The sequence below is a fragment of the Saccoglossus kowalevskii genome, chromosome 1 (assembly GCF_978046115.1).
Source record: "Saccoglossus kowalevskii chromosome 1, keSacKowa6.1, whole genome shotgun sequence".
NCBI classification, from domain to species: domain Eukaryota; kingdom Metazoa; phylum Hemichordata; class Enteropneusta; family Harrimaniidae; genus Saccoglossus; species Saccoglossus kowalevskii.
Genome location: NC_140641.1, coordinates 6,368,130 through 6,388,580, shown reverse-complemented (window position 1 = coordinate 6,388,580; position 20,451 = coordinate 6,368,130). Strand labels below are relative to the sequence as shown.

General features: G+C 34.4%; 2 protein-coding genes across 2 annotated transcripts; both read left to right on the top strand.

The window, feature by feature from the left end:
• Positions 1-1,180: 1,180 nt before the first annotated feature.
• Positions 1,181-9,576, top strand: LOC146750331 (uncharacterized). Its single transcript, XM_085498509.1, has 8 exons — positions 1,181-2,017; positions 2,339-2,380; positions 2,751-2,899; positions 3,607-3,678; positions 4,927-5,022; positions 6,918-7,006; positions 8,046-8,141; positions 9,547-9,576. Exons 1-5 carry the CDS (start codon positions 1,807-1,809, stop codon positions 5,011-5,013), a joined length of 561 nt encoding a protein of 186 aa, XP_085354635.1. The 5' UTR covers positions 1,181-1,806; the 3' UTR covers positions 5,014-5,022; positions 6,918-7,006; positions 8,046-8,141; positions 9,547-9,576.
• Positions 9,478-16,430, top strand: LOC146750330 (uncharacterized). Its single transcript, XM_085498515.1, has 4 exons — positions 9,478-9,649; positions 9,961-10,041; positions 10,314-10,421; positions 12,906-16,430. Exons 1-4 carry the CDS (start codon positions 9,595-9,597, stop codon positions 13,112-13,114), a joined length of 453 nt encoding a protein of 150 aa, XP_085354641.1. The 5' UTR covers positions 9,478-9,594; the 3' UTR covers positions 13,115-16,430.
• The last annotated feature ends 4,021 nt before the right edge of the window (positions 16,431-20,451 follow it).

The window sequence follows — 20,451 nt, the reverse complement described above, 5'->3', positions numbered from 1 at the left end:
TTGTAATGAATGTGGTTTCAGAGCTGTATCTGACATTAATTGACCAGGATGGATCTGATTCAGAATGGTGGAATGCTGTTATAAAGTATGCCTCTGACATATATTGATTGATGGCAATCAAACTACTACATGTATTCCTATGTCATTTCTTTCATGCTCTGATTCAAAGTGGCTGACTAATTTCAGTTATGTTTACTGTTAAAATAAGGATGACTCTTGTCATATCATGAAATGACTTGCTTTGGTACAAAATTGTTGACTGGTAGCCATTTTTTATGAATTCTTTACCAGATCACTGACATGCTTGAACATGCTTCAAACATCACATAAGCATCAAACTTACTGTTGTACATTTCCATATATATGGAACTGAATCTCGCTCATACATGAACAGATTTTGTTTACTACATGGTATATGCATTTTTCACATATAATGGTATTTAAAACATTATGTTGAAAAAGTAACGTGAAATAGCTGTGCTATTTCCAATGACTTGATTTTCTTGTATGCTGTTGAGTGAGATTAAATATAAATATTTATTGCTCTAAAATCTTTGTCTTCTTCTATTTGTATTGCTTTTGTAGATATTAAACTTGCAACAAACACAAGGATCTGCTATGTCATACCAGCATGTACCTGGGTGTCACGTATTACCAGAACGCACATAATCTGATGAAATCAGTTGTCAGTTAGCCAAGTCTCAAGTACCATGGTTTGACATATTACCAGACCACACATCACCGGATGGAATCAGTTGTCAGGTAGCCAAGTCTCAGGTACTTGGGTCTGACACAATACCAGACCGCACATCACCGGATGGAATCAGTTGTCAGTTAGCCAAGTCTCATGTACCAGGGTGTGACATATTACCAGACCGCACATTAACGGATGAAATCAGTTGTCAGTTAGCCAAGCCTCAAATACCAAGGTGTGACATATTACCAGACTGCACGTCACAGGACGGAATCAGTTGTCAGTTAGCCAAGTCTCAAGTACCAGGGTGTGACATATTACCAGACCACACATCACCAGATGGAATCAGTTGTCAGTTAGCCAAGTCTCATGTACCAGGGTGTGACATATTATCAGACCACACATCACCAGATGTAATCAGTTGTCACCGGATGGAATCAGTTGTCAGTTAGCCAAGTCTCAGGTACTTGGTTCTGAGATATTACCAGACTGCATTTCACCGGATGGAATCAGTTGTCAGTTAGCCAAGTCTCAAGTACCAGGATGTGATGTAATACCAACCACACAACACCAGATGGAATCACCACTCAGTCAATCCAGTGTCAAGTACCACAGTGTGACATATCGTCAGACCACACATCATCCGATGAAATTAGTAGCCCGTTAGCTGAGATTGTTACTGATCGTCACTTGAACGCTGCTCCATTAACGAATGTTTTTACGAACAATACTGACTCAGAATATGGCTGTACATGATTTGTGATGTTTCCATAATTCAGTTCGGATGAAATATCCCAAACAGGCTGGACAGGGAACATATTTAGTTGCACCTATCTGATATGATGTTTTTTTTTAAAGGGAATTAGAAAACCCTTTCCTGCCTTGAGTACTTCAACATTATTTGCATGATTTCCTTTGTTAGCTTTTGCCACAGCAATTTTCTTTCAGCACTTCTGGATTTAAAACTCAACACATGAGCTACATCTGGTTCTTCACTATGCTTGAGAATCCAATACGTGCTACCATGTGCTTGAACAAATATGCACAGAAATGTGGTTTGACTTGCCCTGAATGTTTCAACTCAACCAATCTTAAGAAAGCAAATTGCAACTATGTCTCAACTTTTCAACTTGAAAGACAATGGACAGGAAATTTTGGCTGTTTTTTGGGGTCATTACATCAGAGTTCATAGGAAGTTTTATAGGCTCCCACAAAACACCCTGCAGATCGCTAAAGTCAGCAGAATTCTACTTGCTTGTGAAAGAGGATCTGTAGAAAAGTACAAGAACAAATCACTTGATGACATAGAGATTGACTTGAATGGTAAGTATGGATTTACTTTAACGTACATATATGCCAGAATATTTTCAATGAATGTGGTGATGGTATGTTCTTTTTTACCGCCCTATATTCGTGAAAGTAATTCCTGATTGGATGAAGTCATTTCGAAAGTGTATTTATGCCAAAGCCACAGTTCCTGTGGTTGGCAAAATGGTTTTCAACTGCAGTTTTGAAATTTTTAAATGTTATTCTAAAAACCGTAAATCACATTTATGCCTAAACAAAAATGGATGTTCTTACATCAAAAAAAAATTTATTTCTCATTACTATTGTATGCTTCATCAATATGTGTGTTTATTTCAGATGATGAAGAATCAGTGCTGATTGATATCAAGACTCCTGAAGGTATGTGAGAGTTATAATACTGGAAAATCAAGAATTTATGGATGGATTGACGATTAGAAACAAGGTGGCTGAATGTCAATCATTTCAGTGTTAAAAAAATCATAATTAAGCATCAGCTTCTGGATCCATATCTCTGACATGTTTATGTTCCAACTATATTACTATAAACAAAACTATACATCTTAAGTTTGATAACTAACTGGGACTGTGCCATGCATGGCTTGTTTTTTATAAAGGGGAAATAAAATCCAACTATGAAACTATTACATTACGTTATTCTTCATGAACAGCGTCTGTGTTTGCACACACTGTCACAGATCAGTACATTTCCGAATCTTTATTACTTTCATTATACCTGGTATTTTTTCAGCACCTACTGAGAAAACAGCAGATTTAGCTGTATGTAAGATAGAACCGTATTTGATACTAGAATCCAGTTTTAGGAATCTCAAGAATGGGAATGAACTTTCTGATGATATTGTCAATTCTGCTGTCTATCCTGCCACTCAAAAAAGAGAGGTAACTTAAAGTTATATTAATTTAAAGTTATATTAATTACTTCACAGTCTGTGTCACATCATTGTAATTAGATAAGAAATAATTTGTGTACACTATAGCATGCTGTACAGTTATCATGTGCTAGATAATATAATTAAAAAATAGAAATGATAATATTATAAAAGCTAAATTAAATCTTGTTTAAATTGTTAATACAATAGGGGACATTATACTATATAGGTTTTTTTTCAGAAAGATGTGTTCAACCTATAGGTGTCTTGGCAAATTTAAAAATCTGAAAAACTAAATTTCAGGATTAATGGCATTGGTTTGTTTGTTAAAGCTTCTCTTGTACATTAATGTACATTATTGCTATGCATAGCTCAACAATTTCTCTTCTGGACAACTGAAGATAACCTCACTCTTAAAAGAATTATTAGATGGCAGAGGAGTTCAAACTTTATTTTGAACACCATTTGTTTTCATTTGAGTTCTTATTCATAATTTCATGTTTAGTTTTATATCCTATACATGTCCAGGCTCCACATGTATGTGGTAAATTTTGTTACCACTTTTCCAGCTGAAGACTACAAGTTGTGAAATATTTGTTATTCTATATCACTAATAGCTCTAAATTAAGTTAAACTTTGTGATTTAAACTGAGCATCATTAAAGCTATGATGTTCAAGTCAATTTGATAACTATATTCTTGATATTTTTTTTCTCAGAGAATCAAATTTTTTGACCATAATTTAATGTCATCCATTTGTCTGAGGGGTGAAACCACTTATCCAAAGAAGGTAAGATTATCAAGCTTTAAAAGTTTTTGTGACCTTTTATAAAACTTTGTCTAAACTAGTTCATGTATGTTTTCATTCTTAGCAGTATACATGTCGAGTAAATAGAAATTTCACATGTGTCTATTCTGCATATGTATAAAAGATCTTATTTTTATTTTTATTATCAAAGTTGCATACTGTTCACTCATTTTTGCTTTTAGTCCCCGTTCGGACGTAGTCCGAAAACGGGGACTTATGTTTTGCCCTGTGTGCGTCCGTGCGTGCGTCCGTGTGTGCGGACGTGCATGGACCGATTAAGTTCAAACTTCACTCATACATCACACATTATATGGGACATACATTGTATGCACATGCATTTTTTTCATGATCCGATTAACGATAGCCGAATAAGGCCGAAAATGCATCAAAATCGCACATTTTCACCATTCCGGACCCGGATCTCAGTTATGCATGAACAGATTTTGTTCAAATTTGGTACATACATTAAACATAATAGGACCTTGATGCACGTCATTTTTTTTTTTTTGGATCGGGTTTGAAATGGCCGACTGGCGGCCATTTTGTTTTAAAGAATTCAGTTCTGGATCCGTATCCGAGACATGTCTGGATTGATCAAGTTCAAACTTCACACACACAAGGTACATCATGTCACAAATATGTATGTGCATTTGTTTCATGATCCCATTAACGATAGCCAAATGGCGGCCGCTTTAAGGCCGAAAATGCATTGAAATCGCACATTTTCACCATTCCGGACCCAGATCTCAGTTATGCATGGACGGATTTTGTTCAAATTTGGTACATACATTAAACATAATAGGACCTTGATGCACGTCATTTTTTTTCGGATCAAGTTCGAAATGGCTGACTGGTGGCCATTTTGTTTTAATAAATTCAGTTCTGGATCCGTATCCAAGACATGTCTGGATTGATCAAGTTCAAACTTCACACACACATGGTACATCATGTCACAAATATGTATGTGCATTTGTTTCATGATCCGCTTAACAATAGCTGAATGATGGCCATTTTAAGGCCGAAAATGCATCAAAATCACGTATTTTCACAATTCCATAATCGGATCTCAGTCATGCATGGATGGATTTTGTTCAGATTTAGTACAATGTGTTGTACATATGCAGGTGCATTTCGGTCATGATCTGCTTTGAATGTATATGTCACTCAAATATGAACGGAACGGAGACGTGTCATTGACAATGACTTGTCTACTTTCATTTACACTTACAGATTGATTTTTCCAAGCATGACTTGATAATGGGAACTATGTATGAAGGTGGACAAAATATTTGTGGTATTATACAAGATGGACACTGAACTCTTGTGGTAAATATTTAAGAATTTTTCTTAGTCATTCTCATGTATATACAATATACAAATTTATATAATAATCTTTCATTCAGTAATACAGATAACAAAGCACTGATTTCAATTTTCTCATTAAATCTTGCTGTCACTTTGCAGTTTTCTCAGTATCTTTGCCTACTTGTCTACTGAATTTGTAGAACACGAATAGGAGGCTATGTCGTGCAAAGCACCTCTACCTGTCAATCTTTTGGTACATCCTTCTGATTTTGTGAACACTTATGTTTGAAAAATGGTATTTTGTGCAAAAATGGTTTCATTCATTTCTTTTTATGCACTTTAGTTCTGTTGGCAACTATTACTGCAAAAATAACTATTTGCATTATATATTTTTTGATAGACAGTTTTTTGCAACATGCAATTATTAAATATTGGCAGTACTCACTGCACAGGTTACAGTATACAGGAATTCAGGTAGCTGTAACTAGGAAAAATATTTCTGTTGCTGTGCACTGGAAACTAAAATTACCTTACAGATATTACAACATTTCTATTCATCTGCACACGACAACTACAACTGGTAGTTTATACTGCTTATATGCACTCAGACTGTTTTTATATTCAGCTTTTTCTTGAACTGGGACAACAGTGCACAATCTTAGAGGCTTATATTCAGTGAGGTCTTGAGCTTTCATCATGCATCGTATTGGATATATGCACATGCATACATGCTTCTATGGTGTAGGAATTTATCCACACATCCCCCATGGTACATGCAATATCATGAGTATAATTTCCTGTCATAATAAAGACAATGTTGTTCTTAGTATGTAGTAACATCATAAATATATGCCCACTTATTTATAGCAAAATAGAACTAATTATTCCAAGATGCCAATATCACGACTTATGTGTATGGTAGACTCAGTTTGAGCGAGTCAATGAGTTTCAATTCAAAATGGCCAACTGGCAGTCATCTTGTTTTTTGAAAATGTCATATTTTGGACATGCTTTCTCAGTTTTTATTCAAATTTGTTTACATAGATCATACATGTTAGGATATGTCCTCCGTTCGTCAGTGCATCCAACTGTCTGTGCGTTCGTATGTTTGTCTGTCCGTCCAGAGTTGCATTTCAAAATTTTTAATTGTAGTGCCTCATTCCTATCTTCAGACATGCATTTTCTTAAACATACTTTAAACAATTTTAGCAAGTGCAATAACAGAGTGCACCTCAATTTGTTTTACTTTCACTTGTGATCTTTGTTTTTCTCTGCTATATCTTAAACCAGAGGGGTTGTCACGCAACACATGTTCGAATTTGATGTAAATAAACTATCTGTTGTATTTGCCACTTGGGACTCAAGTTTCAAGGACACGCTCGCAACAACCAACACCTTCACTTTAATATGACGAGCATAAAGAGAACTTTCAAAAATTTAATGGGGACTGTGTAATTTTCAATGACTTGTTCCTCATAACTATGTCATTTTTTTTTCATCATGTCAACAATTCCAACATTCAATGTTCCTGTCCCGATTTTGTGTCACAGTGAATGCGTATACATGTTGATTACTTTTGACTGTTGACCGAATGGAAATTTTGTGCTCTGGAGTCTTTTTGAATGCCACAATAAATGACAGACAAAAGATAATTTTTAGTCCTCAAATGTCAATTCACCAAAATACAACTATGACTTGTTTTAATTGGGGCACATTTTCTGTTTTAATATCTTATACGCATCTGACACAGATTTTGTTTATCTGTTGAACTCTTGAATGTGACTTGCCTGTATAGATATACTTATTTATATATTCTGTTGTTTTGAATAATAGTCTATATATAAATGAAACACACATACTTCTAATGATAAAGCTTCTGATATAAAAACACTTTTTTTTAATGATTGTTTTGACAGGAAGTAAATCAAATGGAGCGCAAAATATTATATCTCAATTCTTTGGGGGAAAGCAAAGAGAAAATGAATCAAATTCAGCAGAACTGGAAGTGAGTATTAGTCTATATTATGTACATGTATTGTTTTCCATAAGTCAACTGTTGGTACTAATCTGTTTCTGATCTGTAGGGCTTGATAAGGTAATTTTTTGGTCTTAAAATTGGATGTTCAAGCCTAGGGTCTGTGTGTACAATTTTGGTACATGTACAGTTGTATGTGTAAGTTAAATTTTTCCATTCCTGTATGAGCTTTGGAAAATCTTAAGGTCCTGGCCATCTATGCACACATGTGTACAAGTATGTTGGGGAGCCAGTTTTTGGATGCAGTTTGGCCAACATCATTCAAATTTTACCAGTGCTGAAGTTTTTCAGTGTCACGGATGTCTATGATCATTTTTCTGTTACCAGTAATAACAATTGCATTGCATTGTCGAGTTGTAATTTTTATTTTGTCAAAGTTTGCTGCCATTGTTGATCTAATACAGCCAACTGGTGGCCACTTTTATTTTGATGGATGGTATTCAGGACACACATCTGGAACAGGCCTAAAGAAATTCAATTCATTTTTTGTACATGGATAGTACATGACATACATGATTGTACATATAAAGACGTGGTCAAAGATGGACTGTCATTAGTTTTGGTTGTTAATTTGCATCTAAAAATCAAACTATTTTTCATGGCTGGAACCACATTTTTGGCATGTGTGGACTTATTTCAGTCAAACTTTTACCTTTTAGGGGGGGGGGTGATGCACATCGTGGCTGGTCAATATTTTGTTTTCATCCGTCCATTCAAAATTGTTTAGTACATGCATGGCATCAACATGTACATGGTTTTAATGAATGCTGAAGTAGCAACTTTTCACTTCTGCAAATACACTTACTACTTTGTGTCTGTTTTACAGCAATCATATTAGTAAATTCATCTGCTACTTACTGGTTAACATAATTTGAACAGGACTATGGCAATGAAAACACCTTAGTTTATGGTGATTGGATACTGTCACTTCTGAAAGCTAAAAATTTGTCCTCCACTGTTCTTTTACTCTTCTAACAGTTTTTGATTGAAATATTTCACTTTTTTTTAGTAAATTTGCAGTTAACAAAGAAGAAGATGGAAATTACAAAGTATCAACAATTGACCATGCAGTGCAAGTGTCTCTTGTGGAGTTTTTGTCATTGAGGTAAGGATATATCCCTGAATCATTTGAATATTTTGATGTGTATTAGTGTTACAGCCAGGAAACCTCATCGTGTGTCAGTTGAAATTTAATAGATATAAATAGATATTACAGTACAGCTAAATACTTACTTACCTAATGTGCTAATGCTTTGTTAAAATCGTGTTATGACCTTGCTACATGTAACTCTACATTATTGAATGTAAGCTTTGTATTAACAGTAGGCTGTGACTGTATGGAAATACTCACAAAAATATTTGTTGATAAAAACAGTGGGCATAAAATATAGCAGAATGAAAATAAGTTGTCCAGATTACTACTACTAGATTACATGCTACTTATCAGGGATAGGAAAAAGTTGTCAAAACAACTATTCAAATTCACAACTCTGATTGATTGCTTGCCATGGCCTCATGCCAGCGCCAAGACAACATTTAGATTTGCAGTCCCTGTTGGTACATTCACTGTCACCCAACAGTGGTTTACTGTGTTTGATGCATTATTTATTACAGATGAATTGAAACATCAGTCCATGACTTCCCTTTGAATTTTCTGCGCAAGGACTGTACAAAATCAATCCATATTTGAAATGAGAATTATAGTTTATTATTATCACATTATATAGGACGAAAATTACATGTAAATAGTGTCCATTGTCGTAATTCAACATTGCTACGATGTCAATAAAGTTTCTATAGGGTAATTCAGTAACGATCTCCACTTGTCAAAAATACTTCTCGTAAAAATAACAGTAGTAATAGTCTTTGAATGTATTAATAAGAATGGCCAATTTATTACGGATACTTGATTGTACGCAAGTTAAAATCTATAGATTATATCAAAGCAGTTCTATTGCCACTCGTCTAGTACAGATCAAGGATTGGATGATAGTAGATACATTATTTGACAAACATGATTACTGAAAAAACATGTGGCTGCAAAGTATAAAATATCTATCTTTCTGGAGCACAGTTGTATTTGTGTTTTACCCTTTCAAATGTATTATATTTTTGATTCAAACACTATTTTTATTATATTTAAAAACTTTGAATAAGAATCAACTTTACATCCCTGAATATGCTAACATTATGTTACACTGATGCAAAGCTAACATCAAGTTAACATGCATTAACACATTTTGGTAAACAAGTTTTGAGCTGAAATAAATGGCTCATGCATGAGGGAAATAGACATTTCATATTTCTTTGACTGCTGTCTAGTTTCATCTTGTGAGGTTTTTCACTTTCTGATGTCTATGATCATTTTTCTGTTGCCAGTAATAATAATTGCATTGCTTTGCCTATTTGTAATTTTTATTTTGTCAAAGCCTTTTTGGCGGATGAAAAATAATGTGGGCATGTAGTTATTTATACATGTTCTATGATTTACATGTATATCAATTTTTAAGTTTGCAGAGTATTTAGCAAAAGAAAAATACACACAATTATTGCATGGAATGGACAAAGTTTTTGAACTCAGAGAAGATATCGTATATTGGCTCTCAGAATCAGGTAAATAAGACATTCTCTCTTGAAAAAATAACTGGATTTTCTTGTGTTAAACTTTATAGTATTGGCTTTCATGTTTGTTAACCACATTCAGAATTTCTTCCTTTTAATTTTAAGTATATACTTTTCTTGAGTTCATATGTGATTTTGAAAGTAAATAAAATCAGAAATGCAAACAACTTTTAAAATCATAGTGTGTAATTTAGTGTCATTTGGGTTCATATCGTATGCCAATATTGTTTTTTTTTTAAATACACTGTTTTCAAATTTTTATAATTGACTTTCATGAATTAAATGGCTGGCTGTTCTTGCAGGTGTTAAAGAGCAAAACTCAAACACAAATGAACCATTGCTTCAGACTGAAGAGCAAAAAAAAGCTAAACAAGCACATCCAGGTAAGTGTGCCACATTTTGACAGATTGGTAAGTTGGAAACATGCTTTGTATCAAGTAACATACGTTTTTATCATTATGTGAAGTCCCTTCATATATACACTTTCTGGAGATATTACTATCCTTACAATGATGGGTGTTGATTCGTTCTGGCTCAAATTGTTCAGCATGCATGAAGCTGGCAGAATTTCAATTTATAACTAACATATATGAATTGCAGGATTCATTTTTCTTCTTTCTTTTTCATTTACATTTTACTTGATTCTTCCTTTTAGTTCAGCATGAGCTTGCTTATCCTAAAAGAAGGGCATCTGGCAAAAGTGATGTTTCTTTCACTCAGACTTCATCTAGTGTAAAGAAAAAAAGCAGACAGATGCCTCAAGGTATGGAACTGTTTCAGTATGTCTTTAGCTGCCAAAATTTCAATGTGTATTGCACCTCATAGACTATGACTTTATGATGTCTATTTAAACAATAATGAACGACCCGCCAACCCATAATGGACGAAAGCTTACTCCATTATGAGTTGACAAAGAATTTATTATTGTTATTTTTTGAAGCATTTTCAATATCAGTGGATTTGCTGCCACTAAAAAATGGAAAATTTCGAGAAAAATCCACAGTGAACAGAACTGTTTCGCAGTCACTGGCCTGTGAATCTGAATAATTTAAAATGTCTTTCTGAAAATTGTATTCACAATCTCATATGGCAAACTAAGAAAGAAACTAGTTTTTATCCATCAAATATTCTTGTAATTAAATAATTTACAGTGTGGTGTGGAGTAGCATTGTAGTGGTCGCCCGAGTGAACGGCACACAGTGACTAGTACTTTTGGTGTCCGTCACGACCTTGCACTATGCTATGCTAGACGGCCGCCTATGGACTGACGGAATTGACTGTGCGTAGGAGTGTGTACCATGGGTACATGTACGTTGTCGTATTGTTACCCAATCCAGCAAGTGTTTTCAAACCATTGAGGTGGATTTTATTGGCTACAGTCCTGTAATAGCTATTTTCAAATGCTACGAGAGGCCCATAATTTGATGAATACTTCAAGCCAAACGAATGCGTAGCGAGTGAGTGAACATGGCTGGAAAGCTAGTGGGTGTTAGCCATCCTACAAACAGTGATTTTAATCTTGCTGTATAAATAACAAGTCATTGTTAACGACACAGTCCCCGTCCAAAATTTTGTGATTTGACATATCAATTTGATGCTGATGAAGTCATTGAGATTAGATTGAAACCATTAATAGGAGATGGATTTGTAAAAAAAAATATGATTTATTGCTTTTACATGAGAATTGGACAATCATATTGAATCAAATTACAAAAATAATGTTCGTGTTGATGTATCTATTGGTATACTGTTTTTGTACAAAATTTAAACATAAATATTCATTGCATTCATAGGAAAGTAGGCATGGGTACCATGAAAAACAAAATGGCCGCCATATTTGTTTGAATCACAAAAAAAGTATGACGTGCACATATAACCAAATGTGTATGATCATCATTCCAAGTTTAATCCAAATCGACCCAGTCATCTTTGAGAAACAGCCTCGGACATGTGAAAATGACGATTTAGCGCTTATACATTAAAATTGGGCATCGGCCAGCCATATCGAATTGAATCACAAAAACCATGCTGGTGCAGATGTATCTCTTGGTATACTATCTTTGTACAAACTTTAAACAGAGACATTCATTGCATTCAAGATAAAGTAGCATGGGTACCATGAAAAACAAGATGGCCGCCATATTTGTTCGAATCACGATAAAAAAATGACGTGCAACTACAAACCAATATGTATGATCATCATACCAACTTTGATCCAAATCGGCCCAGTCATCTCCGAGAAACTGCTGCAGACACGTTTAGGTATCAGAAATAGCAAATTTTACATCCAAAATGGCCACAAGTCGGCCATTTTTGCTCCGATAATAAAGTAACTTGACGCGTATATGTAAGATATTATGTCTTCATGTAAAGTTTGAATGAAATCAGTCAATTGGTGTTTGAGATATAGCTCCGGACGTACATACATACGGATGGACGGACGGACGGACGGACGGATGGAACTAACCCAAAATGATAGTCCCCGTTTTCGGACTTCGTTCGAACAGGGACTAAAAAAAGACACCTGACAACAATCTTGTTTCACAAATAAGTGTAGTACTACTATTCATTTTTCTGTACTCACACTCTGTAAACATAGCAGCATCTGCTTGGATGAATCACCCCGGGTTAACCTTAGTTCATTGACACGATTAGGGACATGACAGCGGCATCAGTCGTGGAATCTAGAAGCATGCCTACTAGATGAAATGCTTCAACCGAGCGTGCTTTAACGTAGAGAGCTAATGAGGATGCTTGCAATTTCTCTTTTTAAATAGTTTCTCCTTTATTCGTTTTCGAAAACTACATTGTAATCAAATCCATGGTACAGGGATCAATAATGGGATACATTATTGCGAATAATCTGCTGCATTGACATCATAAAAATCCACTGATATTGATAATGCTATAATATAATTAAATATAAGGTTTACTTTAAAATTGCATTACATCATTTATTACATATCCATGTTGATTTGTTTTTGTTATGTTTGACTGACTGGTGGTCATTTACAAAACCATAAAAAATCAACATATGAAAATGTCATTTAATTTGAAATTACTCATAGGATATTACTTATACACCTTGTTTTGATTTTGAGTGATGGCAATTTTTCAACTATTATTTCAAACAACTTCTTTTTGAAAATCTAAACAATTTTGCAGCAACAGATTTTGATTTGCGGCTGTCTATTTACCTTGTTACTTTGTAACAGTAGATTTACTTGATATTTTCTTTTTGTGTTAGGTGCAGAATATAAGATATGGAGTGTTGAAGAAAAGATGGCTGTTACAAATTATTTTTCGCAAGATATTAGACTTCTACACGTGCCTGGAAAGGCTGCTTGCAGTAGTTGTTTACAACAGAATCCAGTTTTGTGCCATAGGTCCTGGAAAAATGTAAAAGATTGTGTTCGTAATTTGATTACGGTACATAAAACGCGGAAGGATAAATGAATTCTGTTATTTTTGCTGCCAGATGTTATATAATAATGTGGTATACATCAAACTGTAAAGAACTGCTAAAGAGCCGCCAGTTCATATTTGCTACCACACCTGATTCTACATCTCACCTCATCAGGTGCTCGGCCATGGTAGTATTAAACTCTTTTTATAGAAAGGGATTCGTTCCAGCAGGATTATGATTTAAGGTATAGATACAGGTTCTTGGGCACTTGGGAGTGAATTTTGTTTTTTTTTTGCTTTTTTTTATCCAAAGTCTTGGCTATAGATTGTTAAAATTTCGCAGTATTGTGAATAGTGGAACATACTCAAAAAACGATTTTAAATTATAGAAAACAGGTACAAACATTCTCTTTTTTGAATGTTTAGCAAGATTAGGCAAGGCTACATACATAAATAATCAAAAAGAAACATGGTGAAAAAAGTAATGACGGGATCTCCATATTATGCACTATATTTAACTTTTTTCAAAACAATAATAGGTTGTTGTCAAAATAGTGTGAGAATTTCAAGACAAACTGACAAAAACTGTGGAAGCTAATTAATTTCCAATCTCTGTGACTAACCAGAAAACACGAACGGAGATAATGCCTGTTTTATGAAAGTGACGTTAATCGTCTACAAAAATGGCTATTGCATCACAACGACATGCCAAAATCCATCATACATCGATGCTTGCTGATGTTCAATCGTCAGATAAAAAATAAAATAAAAATATTTACAATTCAAGGGAAACGGACGTAAAATTGTCTGCAGAGTCAACACCTTGCGCGAAAACTGTCACGGTGTCGTGTTATCATTTCCACTGAGGGAGGGGCACAATGGATCATGTAAAGCTGATGAGATATTCATACAGTTATATAAACATTGCGGATTGAGTCTAAATTTACTTTCCCTCAAACCTTAAAAAAAATACATTGTATGACTCAGTTTTTCGTGATCTCCAGTGAAATGGACCATGCGAAATTAGACGACCAGTTTGAAATGGGCCGTAATATTTTGCTACACAACGGCTATTTGCAGTTTTTACTACTCAATCGGTCAACTGCCTGTGAGAAAAAATCTAAATGGGAGGGAAAATATTGTAAATCGAGACAGGTTTCATTCAACTAAAGATGAGATGGGTCGATAAAAATTAAACGAACCCTGACCTCTGGAAGTACCCGATTTATAGAGTGCCTTAGTACCAGAGGTTGCAGAGCATACATACAACGTACTTTTCGACATCGCTACAGGTGCATGCTAGCTGACAAGGGGGTTTCCGATTGAGGTAACCAAGATGGCATCACAGAGTGCTTCATTTTTCCGTGGTGCTTAAAAACAGAATCTTGTTGTCAATTTTTCTGTAATTTCCAGGGTATTTTTTTATTTTTAATTAACCGAGCATTTTACGAGCATGCCATTGAAAAGTTATCGATACAGCACAGCAATGGTGTTTATCCATTGCATTGCAATGCTATCAGCAGGGTGATCTCTACAGCAAAACGAAAAATGTTTACTTTGTATACTTCAGTTTTAAAATACCTTGGGAGAAAAAAAATGTGTGAAAACAAAAATATTTAGTAATATAACAATATGCCAGGCTAGAAGTTGTTGACATGTTGCGAGATAAGGGTGAAACTGTTTACTTATCATTTACAACTGTAAGCAACGTAAACAAACTTCGGGACATTTAATCACATACGTGTGCCTCGGTTCCCTCTATTTTAAAATCGTTTTTTTTTGAGTGTTTCAGCATTGACAATGCTCCAAAATTTTAACATTATCTAGCCAAGACTGTCTGGGTAAGAAAAAGCAAAAAAAAAAATAATTCACTCAAAGTGCCCACGAACATGCATCTATACCTTAAGGCCACTTCATTGTTATTGCAATGAATCTCACACTGTCAGATATTGTGGTCAAATCTATGCAAGTTGTTGTAACCTTTGCAGTTGGGTCATACCTTCATTAATTTCTGATAACTGGTACTATAGAAACAGTGACAGGTTCTTAAAGCGACAATAGATTTTGAAAATTTTTGTTTAAATATACCTACATAAAGATTACCAAAATACTGTTTTAGACATAATTGCGTGGAGATCGGTCAGCCTTTCAAGCTGGGAACGTATTTGACCCAGGGCCTTCAGTAAGTTATCATGTACTGTAATTTTTCATCAAAACTGGAATTCAATAGATGGAGACCATAACGCAACCGTGCCCCCCCCTATTTTACTGACAATGATTTAATGTACAATGTCCGTTTATGCTATGCTTTCAGTGTCTGCAGGAAATGTTTTATTAAAATGAAAATATCGATAGTTGCAGCTATTGTCATTTTAACTACAGTGGTCACAAAAAATTTATGTCTTTATACTGAACTGAATGTGTGATCAGGTGAAACAAACCTATCTCTGCTACTCAGTAGTATTCTACATGTGCACTTGTCCTACATTCTAAAAAACATGTTACACTGATTGGTCTTATGGTAATCATGTCAATTAAAATCATGCTTTGCTCCAAAAGCCAATAGCAAGTTTGAGATATTCTGTGTACATCATTTGTTACTTGGGATGAATTATAAAAACATAATTGGATTCTAGAAATGTAAATGTTATTGAATTGAGCTCATTCTGAAATAAGTGACTGAATTCATGGTTCCATTAATGGAGTTCCTGTGTTCTTTGTTATGATTAATTAATATTTTCATGTATTTCTACCTCCATATATTTTGTTTTTCATTAAATAAATCCTAAAGCAAGGTGGTCGTTGCGCCATGGCCTGGTTGATAATGGACTTGTACCGATGCACACAATGCGTGTGAAATACATTGTTTACGTGTAATTCAAACACCTGCTGCGCCGACCACCACCCTTTAAGTTTATGGGCATAAGCATTTAGATCATTTACAATGATCATTTTGTGCATTTGATCTTAGGTGTACTTGAGTTCCAAACAGGTTTATTCCTTCCACTACCATAGTTATCTGTGGTCGTCCACAACATGGTCTTGTTTAAATTTTGGAGTACCGTATGCTCTATCTCACCTAAATTTGGGATGGAAAATTACCACCTTTTCATGCTGGAAGTTTCAAAATAAGAATAAACATTTTGTTTGATATTGCATTCCAACAGAAACGAAAAAATATACTAAAAATATTTACAAATTTTCTATACATAATGCCACATGTGGCTGAGAAAAAACACAACTATGGAAAACTCCCTGCCTATACTATTAACAAGTACACTTTGATCTCTGCTCATTTCTCATTATAATGTAAGAAAGGAATATGTATTCCTTCAAACTATTGCAAATAAAGTTGGTTATTAGAAAATAGCGTGATGATATTCTGTGTGAAAGTTGTATCAACCAGATTCCAACCCTATTCTATTTTAGCGAATTCAAAATTTGGAAACAATGCTAGATAAATACTGATAGGAGTTCATTGCTCTGAGAATTACAGTTGCAGTTTATGCAACTATCAGTGTTGTCCCCTACTGGAGATGTACATTGCCATTTTGTACAAAAAATGTTAAAAAGAAATGCTTGCTTCCCTAATAAAATTGTGCAGAACGAGAGGGGAGCAGCTACCTTCCCTACCCAATTTTCAGCACCACTAAGTTATTGGACGATGTTGTATATACAAAAATATCCACACCTATTTTTATTTATACATTTAATTACTTAACATCCATTGGAATGGATGATAATGGATAGATGAAAAGTGACATGACAAAGAAAAAAAAATTAAAAATTTAGGAAGTGTTGCTGTCTAAATTCAAAACAGATTTACAAATATTAAACTAAAGGTATTCACAGAGATTTATTGCTCAAGCAAATTTGTGAATATTTTGTATACATAAATGGAATGTTTTTGTGCTGGGCATAGACAGGGCAAGGCATCACAAATTGTTTTTCATTTTTTCGATCTGATTTTTGTTACAGAGAAGACATACCTCGCATTTGCTGGTAACTGAGTGTACGAGTTTCAATTCTCTATAACAATTATACTGCCATTTGTGAATTGCACTTATATGTGTGAATGCTATGCTATTGTTCATATCAGTTCGAGGACATGTGAAGTGACACTTTGCACATGTGGGAGTGACACCCCCGAGATTTTCCACGTTCTCTGAAAAAAATCGCGTCCTCAGAAAGGAGGTCCTCAGTATGATAGTCAAACGCAGGTCCTTGAAGAAATGGTCTGATTGCTAAACTCTACTAACCCATGTATACCTACAATAATATTATATTATGTAATTAAATATCAAGCCTGTAAACCCACTAGAAAGTGACGTCCTCGGAGACTGGTCTAGAAACCGAGTCCTCTGAGCATATAGTAATGCGAGAATGTGTGTGTGTGTGTGTGTGTGTGTGCGTGTGTGTGTGTGCGTGTGTGTGTGCGTTAGTAAACCATGAAATGTGGAGCCATTGGCCTGTTTACACACCAACGATGTGAAGCCCCTCCTGAAAGTGACGCCTTGCACTCGGGCTCCACATTGTTTCCTGTTTAAAACAAAGTGTAGACGCAGAAGTAGAGCCAGTAGACCAGACACACACAAACAAAGTGGAGCCCTTTGTACAAGTGGAGCCCCAAATTGGTGGCTCCACAATGTTTCATAATTTATATTAATATTTAATCGAATTTAAGTCAGGTTTGCGAAGCTTAGGTTTAGTATCGGGGAAGGTATGGTTCACGTTATATTAATATTAATGTTAATATAAATATACCATACCTTACCCCGATACTAAACCTAAGCTTCGCAAACATTTCTATGTTCAGTCACGGGATATTCAACTCTAGTTTAATTAAACTTAATTAAAGTGCAATTCTCCATTGTATTGCATTGTAATTGAGTTTAATTAAACTCCAATTAATACGCAACCCTATATAGGAACGCGTTTTAATCGAGTTCATATCGCAACTATATTAAAAGTTAATTCAACTATATTAAAAGTTAATTCAATGGTGGCTCCACAATTCATGGGACACCTGTATGTATGTATGTGTGTGTGTGTGTATGTGTGTTCGTCTGTTTCACTAATATCTCAAGAACCATACATCAGTTTTTGATGAAACTTGGTGCATATATGCTCTGGACCAATGCGCAGATTTGCTTAGGTTTTAGTAAAATTCCATGCATATTAATTACCTACTTTGCGTGATAATAAGCTAATTTTAGCCGTTCCATGACTGTTCCATTGATATTTAAAGAACCACTCATTGGATTTTGATGAAACTTTGTATATAGATGCTCTGAACTTGTGCGCAGATTTGATTAGTTTTTGGTGAAAATTACCTAATTACTAATTACCTAATTTGCATAATGATTAGTGAATTTTCGGTTTTTCAACTGATCAAGTACTAATCATCACATTTCAATGAAACTTGGTACACAGATGTCATAGGACACTGCACAGACCTGATAGTTTTTAGGGTGATATCAGTGCATATTAATTACCTAATTTGCATAATTAATGTTCAGCTTTTGATGTTTCAAGTAGTAAGCATTAGGGCCTTCGGCACTGTGAAGTTCAATATTTGAACGATTGCACGACACGAGTACATTATCCTAAACATATTGCCATGTAGTGGCTCAACATTAATGAATATTTCCCTGTTGTGGCTCAACATTGACCTTGCCCTGTATGTAGTGGCTTAACTTCACTATTGCCCTGTAGTGGCTTAACTTCACTAATGCCCTGTAGTAGTTTGTCAATACTACCCTATAGTGGTTCATCAACAGTACTGCCCTTTGAGGCATATTATTCAAGCACAGTAATATTAATCTTATAAAACATTGTACATGTAATTTGAATTTAGTAATATCACTGATAAATATGACTGCACTGTTACTGTGTTCTTGAATTATTACTTTCCCTGAAAATATGGCTCTGTATTTACAGTTTATTAATAAATGATGCTGTATGTATAGTAAATACCTATATACTGAACATCAGGGGTCACTCAGTTTTATGAATGATATTTCTGAAGCAAGTACGTGTATGACAAATAGTCTTGTTTTTGACTCCCGTGTGCAAAGCACACAATGGGAGTCTTTGCAGTTACCCTGTCTGTGTGTGTGTGTGTGTGTGTATGTCCATTCCACTGATATCTCAAGAACCGTGTTTTGGTTTTAATGAAACTTGGTGTATAGATGCTCTGGGCTAATGTGCAGATATGATTAGGTTTTGTTGAAATCCATGCATTCCTTAGATTTTGATGAAACTTGGTACATAGATGCGCAGGACTAATGCACAGATGTGATTAGTTTTAATTAAAAAACCATGCATATTATTAACATAATTTGCATAATAATTAGTCAATTTTCGGCTTTTCCACTGATATCTCAGGTATTAATCATCACATTTCAATGAAACTTACATAGATACATATGACGATGTAGAGACAGATATGTGAAATTATAATTAGCTAATTTGCATAATTAATCAATTTTCAGCTTTTGATATTTCAAGTACTATTACATCATTACTTTTCAATGAAAATTGGTACATAGATTAATTTTAAGTAAAAATGTGTGCATATTAATCAACTAATTTGCATAATTGGTTAATTTTTTTGGCTTTTACTCTGATATCGCAAGTACTGATTATTCCATTTCAATGAATCTTGGTACATAGATGTTCTAGGATAATGCAGACCTGATTAGTTTTGAGGCGAAATCAGTGCATATTAATTACCTAATTTCCATAATTAGCCAATTTTTTGCTTTTACTCTGATATCACATGTACTAATTATTCCGTTTTGATGAAACTTGGTACATTGATGCGCCAGAACAATGCACAGATCCGCTCAGTGTTGAATTAAAATCAGATCATGGTAATTACCTAATTTGCGCAATAAATCATAATTTTGGGTTTTAAACAAATTTGAATGAAACTTCGTACATAGATGGTCTGTGACAGTACTTGGTATAGCTAGGTGCATATGTACTCTAACACAATGTGATGATCAAATTAATTTTAGGTTTATATACATCTATAATAATTATCCAATTTGCAGAATAATTTACTTTTCAGCTTTCCACTAAATTAGTTAGTTATTAATCATCACATTATAATGAAAATGTGCACCCTGAAACAATATACAGACCTAAATCTATGCATAATTATTTCTTAATTTGTATAATAATTCATTTGGTTCATTGAGGTAATCCAAAGACATGATTAGTTTAATGCACATTTGTAGTGAAAAGGCTAAATACTATATTAATATTTGAACATAATCTGACTATGCTTTTCATTTGTTTGACAAAGTCACTAAAAACATGATGGGGACTATGTGATATGATATGATTTTATTTCACCAATGAAAACAATTCTAGTAATCATA

Excerpts from the sequence above, each read along its gene's own strand:
- LOC146750331 (XM_085498509.1), top strand. The coding sequence starts at position 1,807 with ATGTCTCAACTTTTCAACTTGAAAGACAATGGACAGGAAATTTTGGCT. Across the intron at positions 2,018-2,338 it reads CATAGAGATTGACTTGAATG|ATGATGAAGAATCAGTGCTG; the intron begins GTAAGTATGGAT and ends TGTTTATTTCAG. Across the intron at positions 2,381-2,750 it reads TGATATCAAGACTCCTGAAG|CACCTACTGAGAAAACAGCA; the intron begins GTATGTGAGAGT and ends GTATTTTTTCAG.
- LOC146750330 (XM_085498515.1), top strand. The coding sequence starts at position 9,595 with ATGGACAAAGTTTTTGAACTCAGAGAAGATATCGTATATTGGCTCTCA. Across the intron at positions 9,650-9,960 it reads ATATTGGCTCTCAGAATCAG|GTGTTAAAGAGCAAAACTCA; the intron begins GTAAATAAGACA and ends CTGTTCTTGCAG. Across the intron at positions 10,042-10,313 it reads AGCTAAACAAGCACATCCAG|TTCAGCATGAGCTTGCTTAT; the intron begins GTAAGTGTGCCA and ends TCTTCCTTTTAG.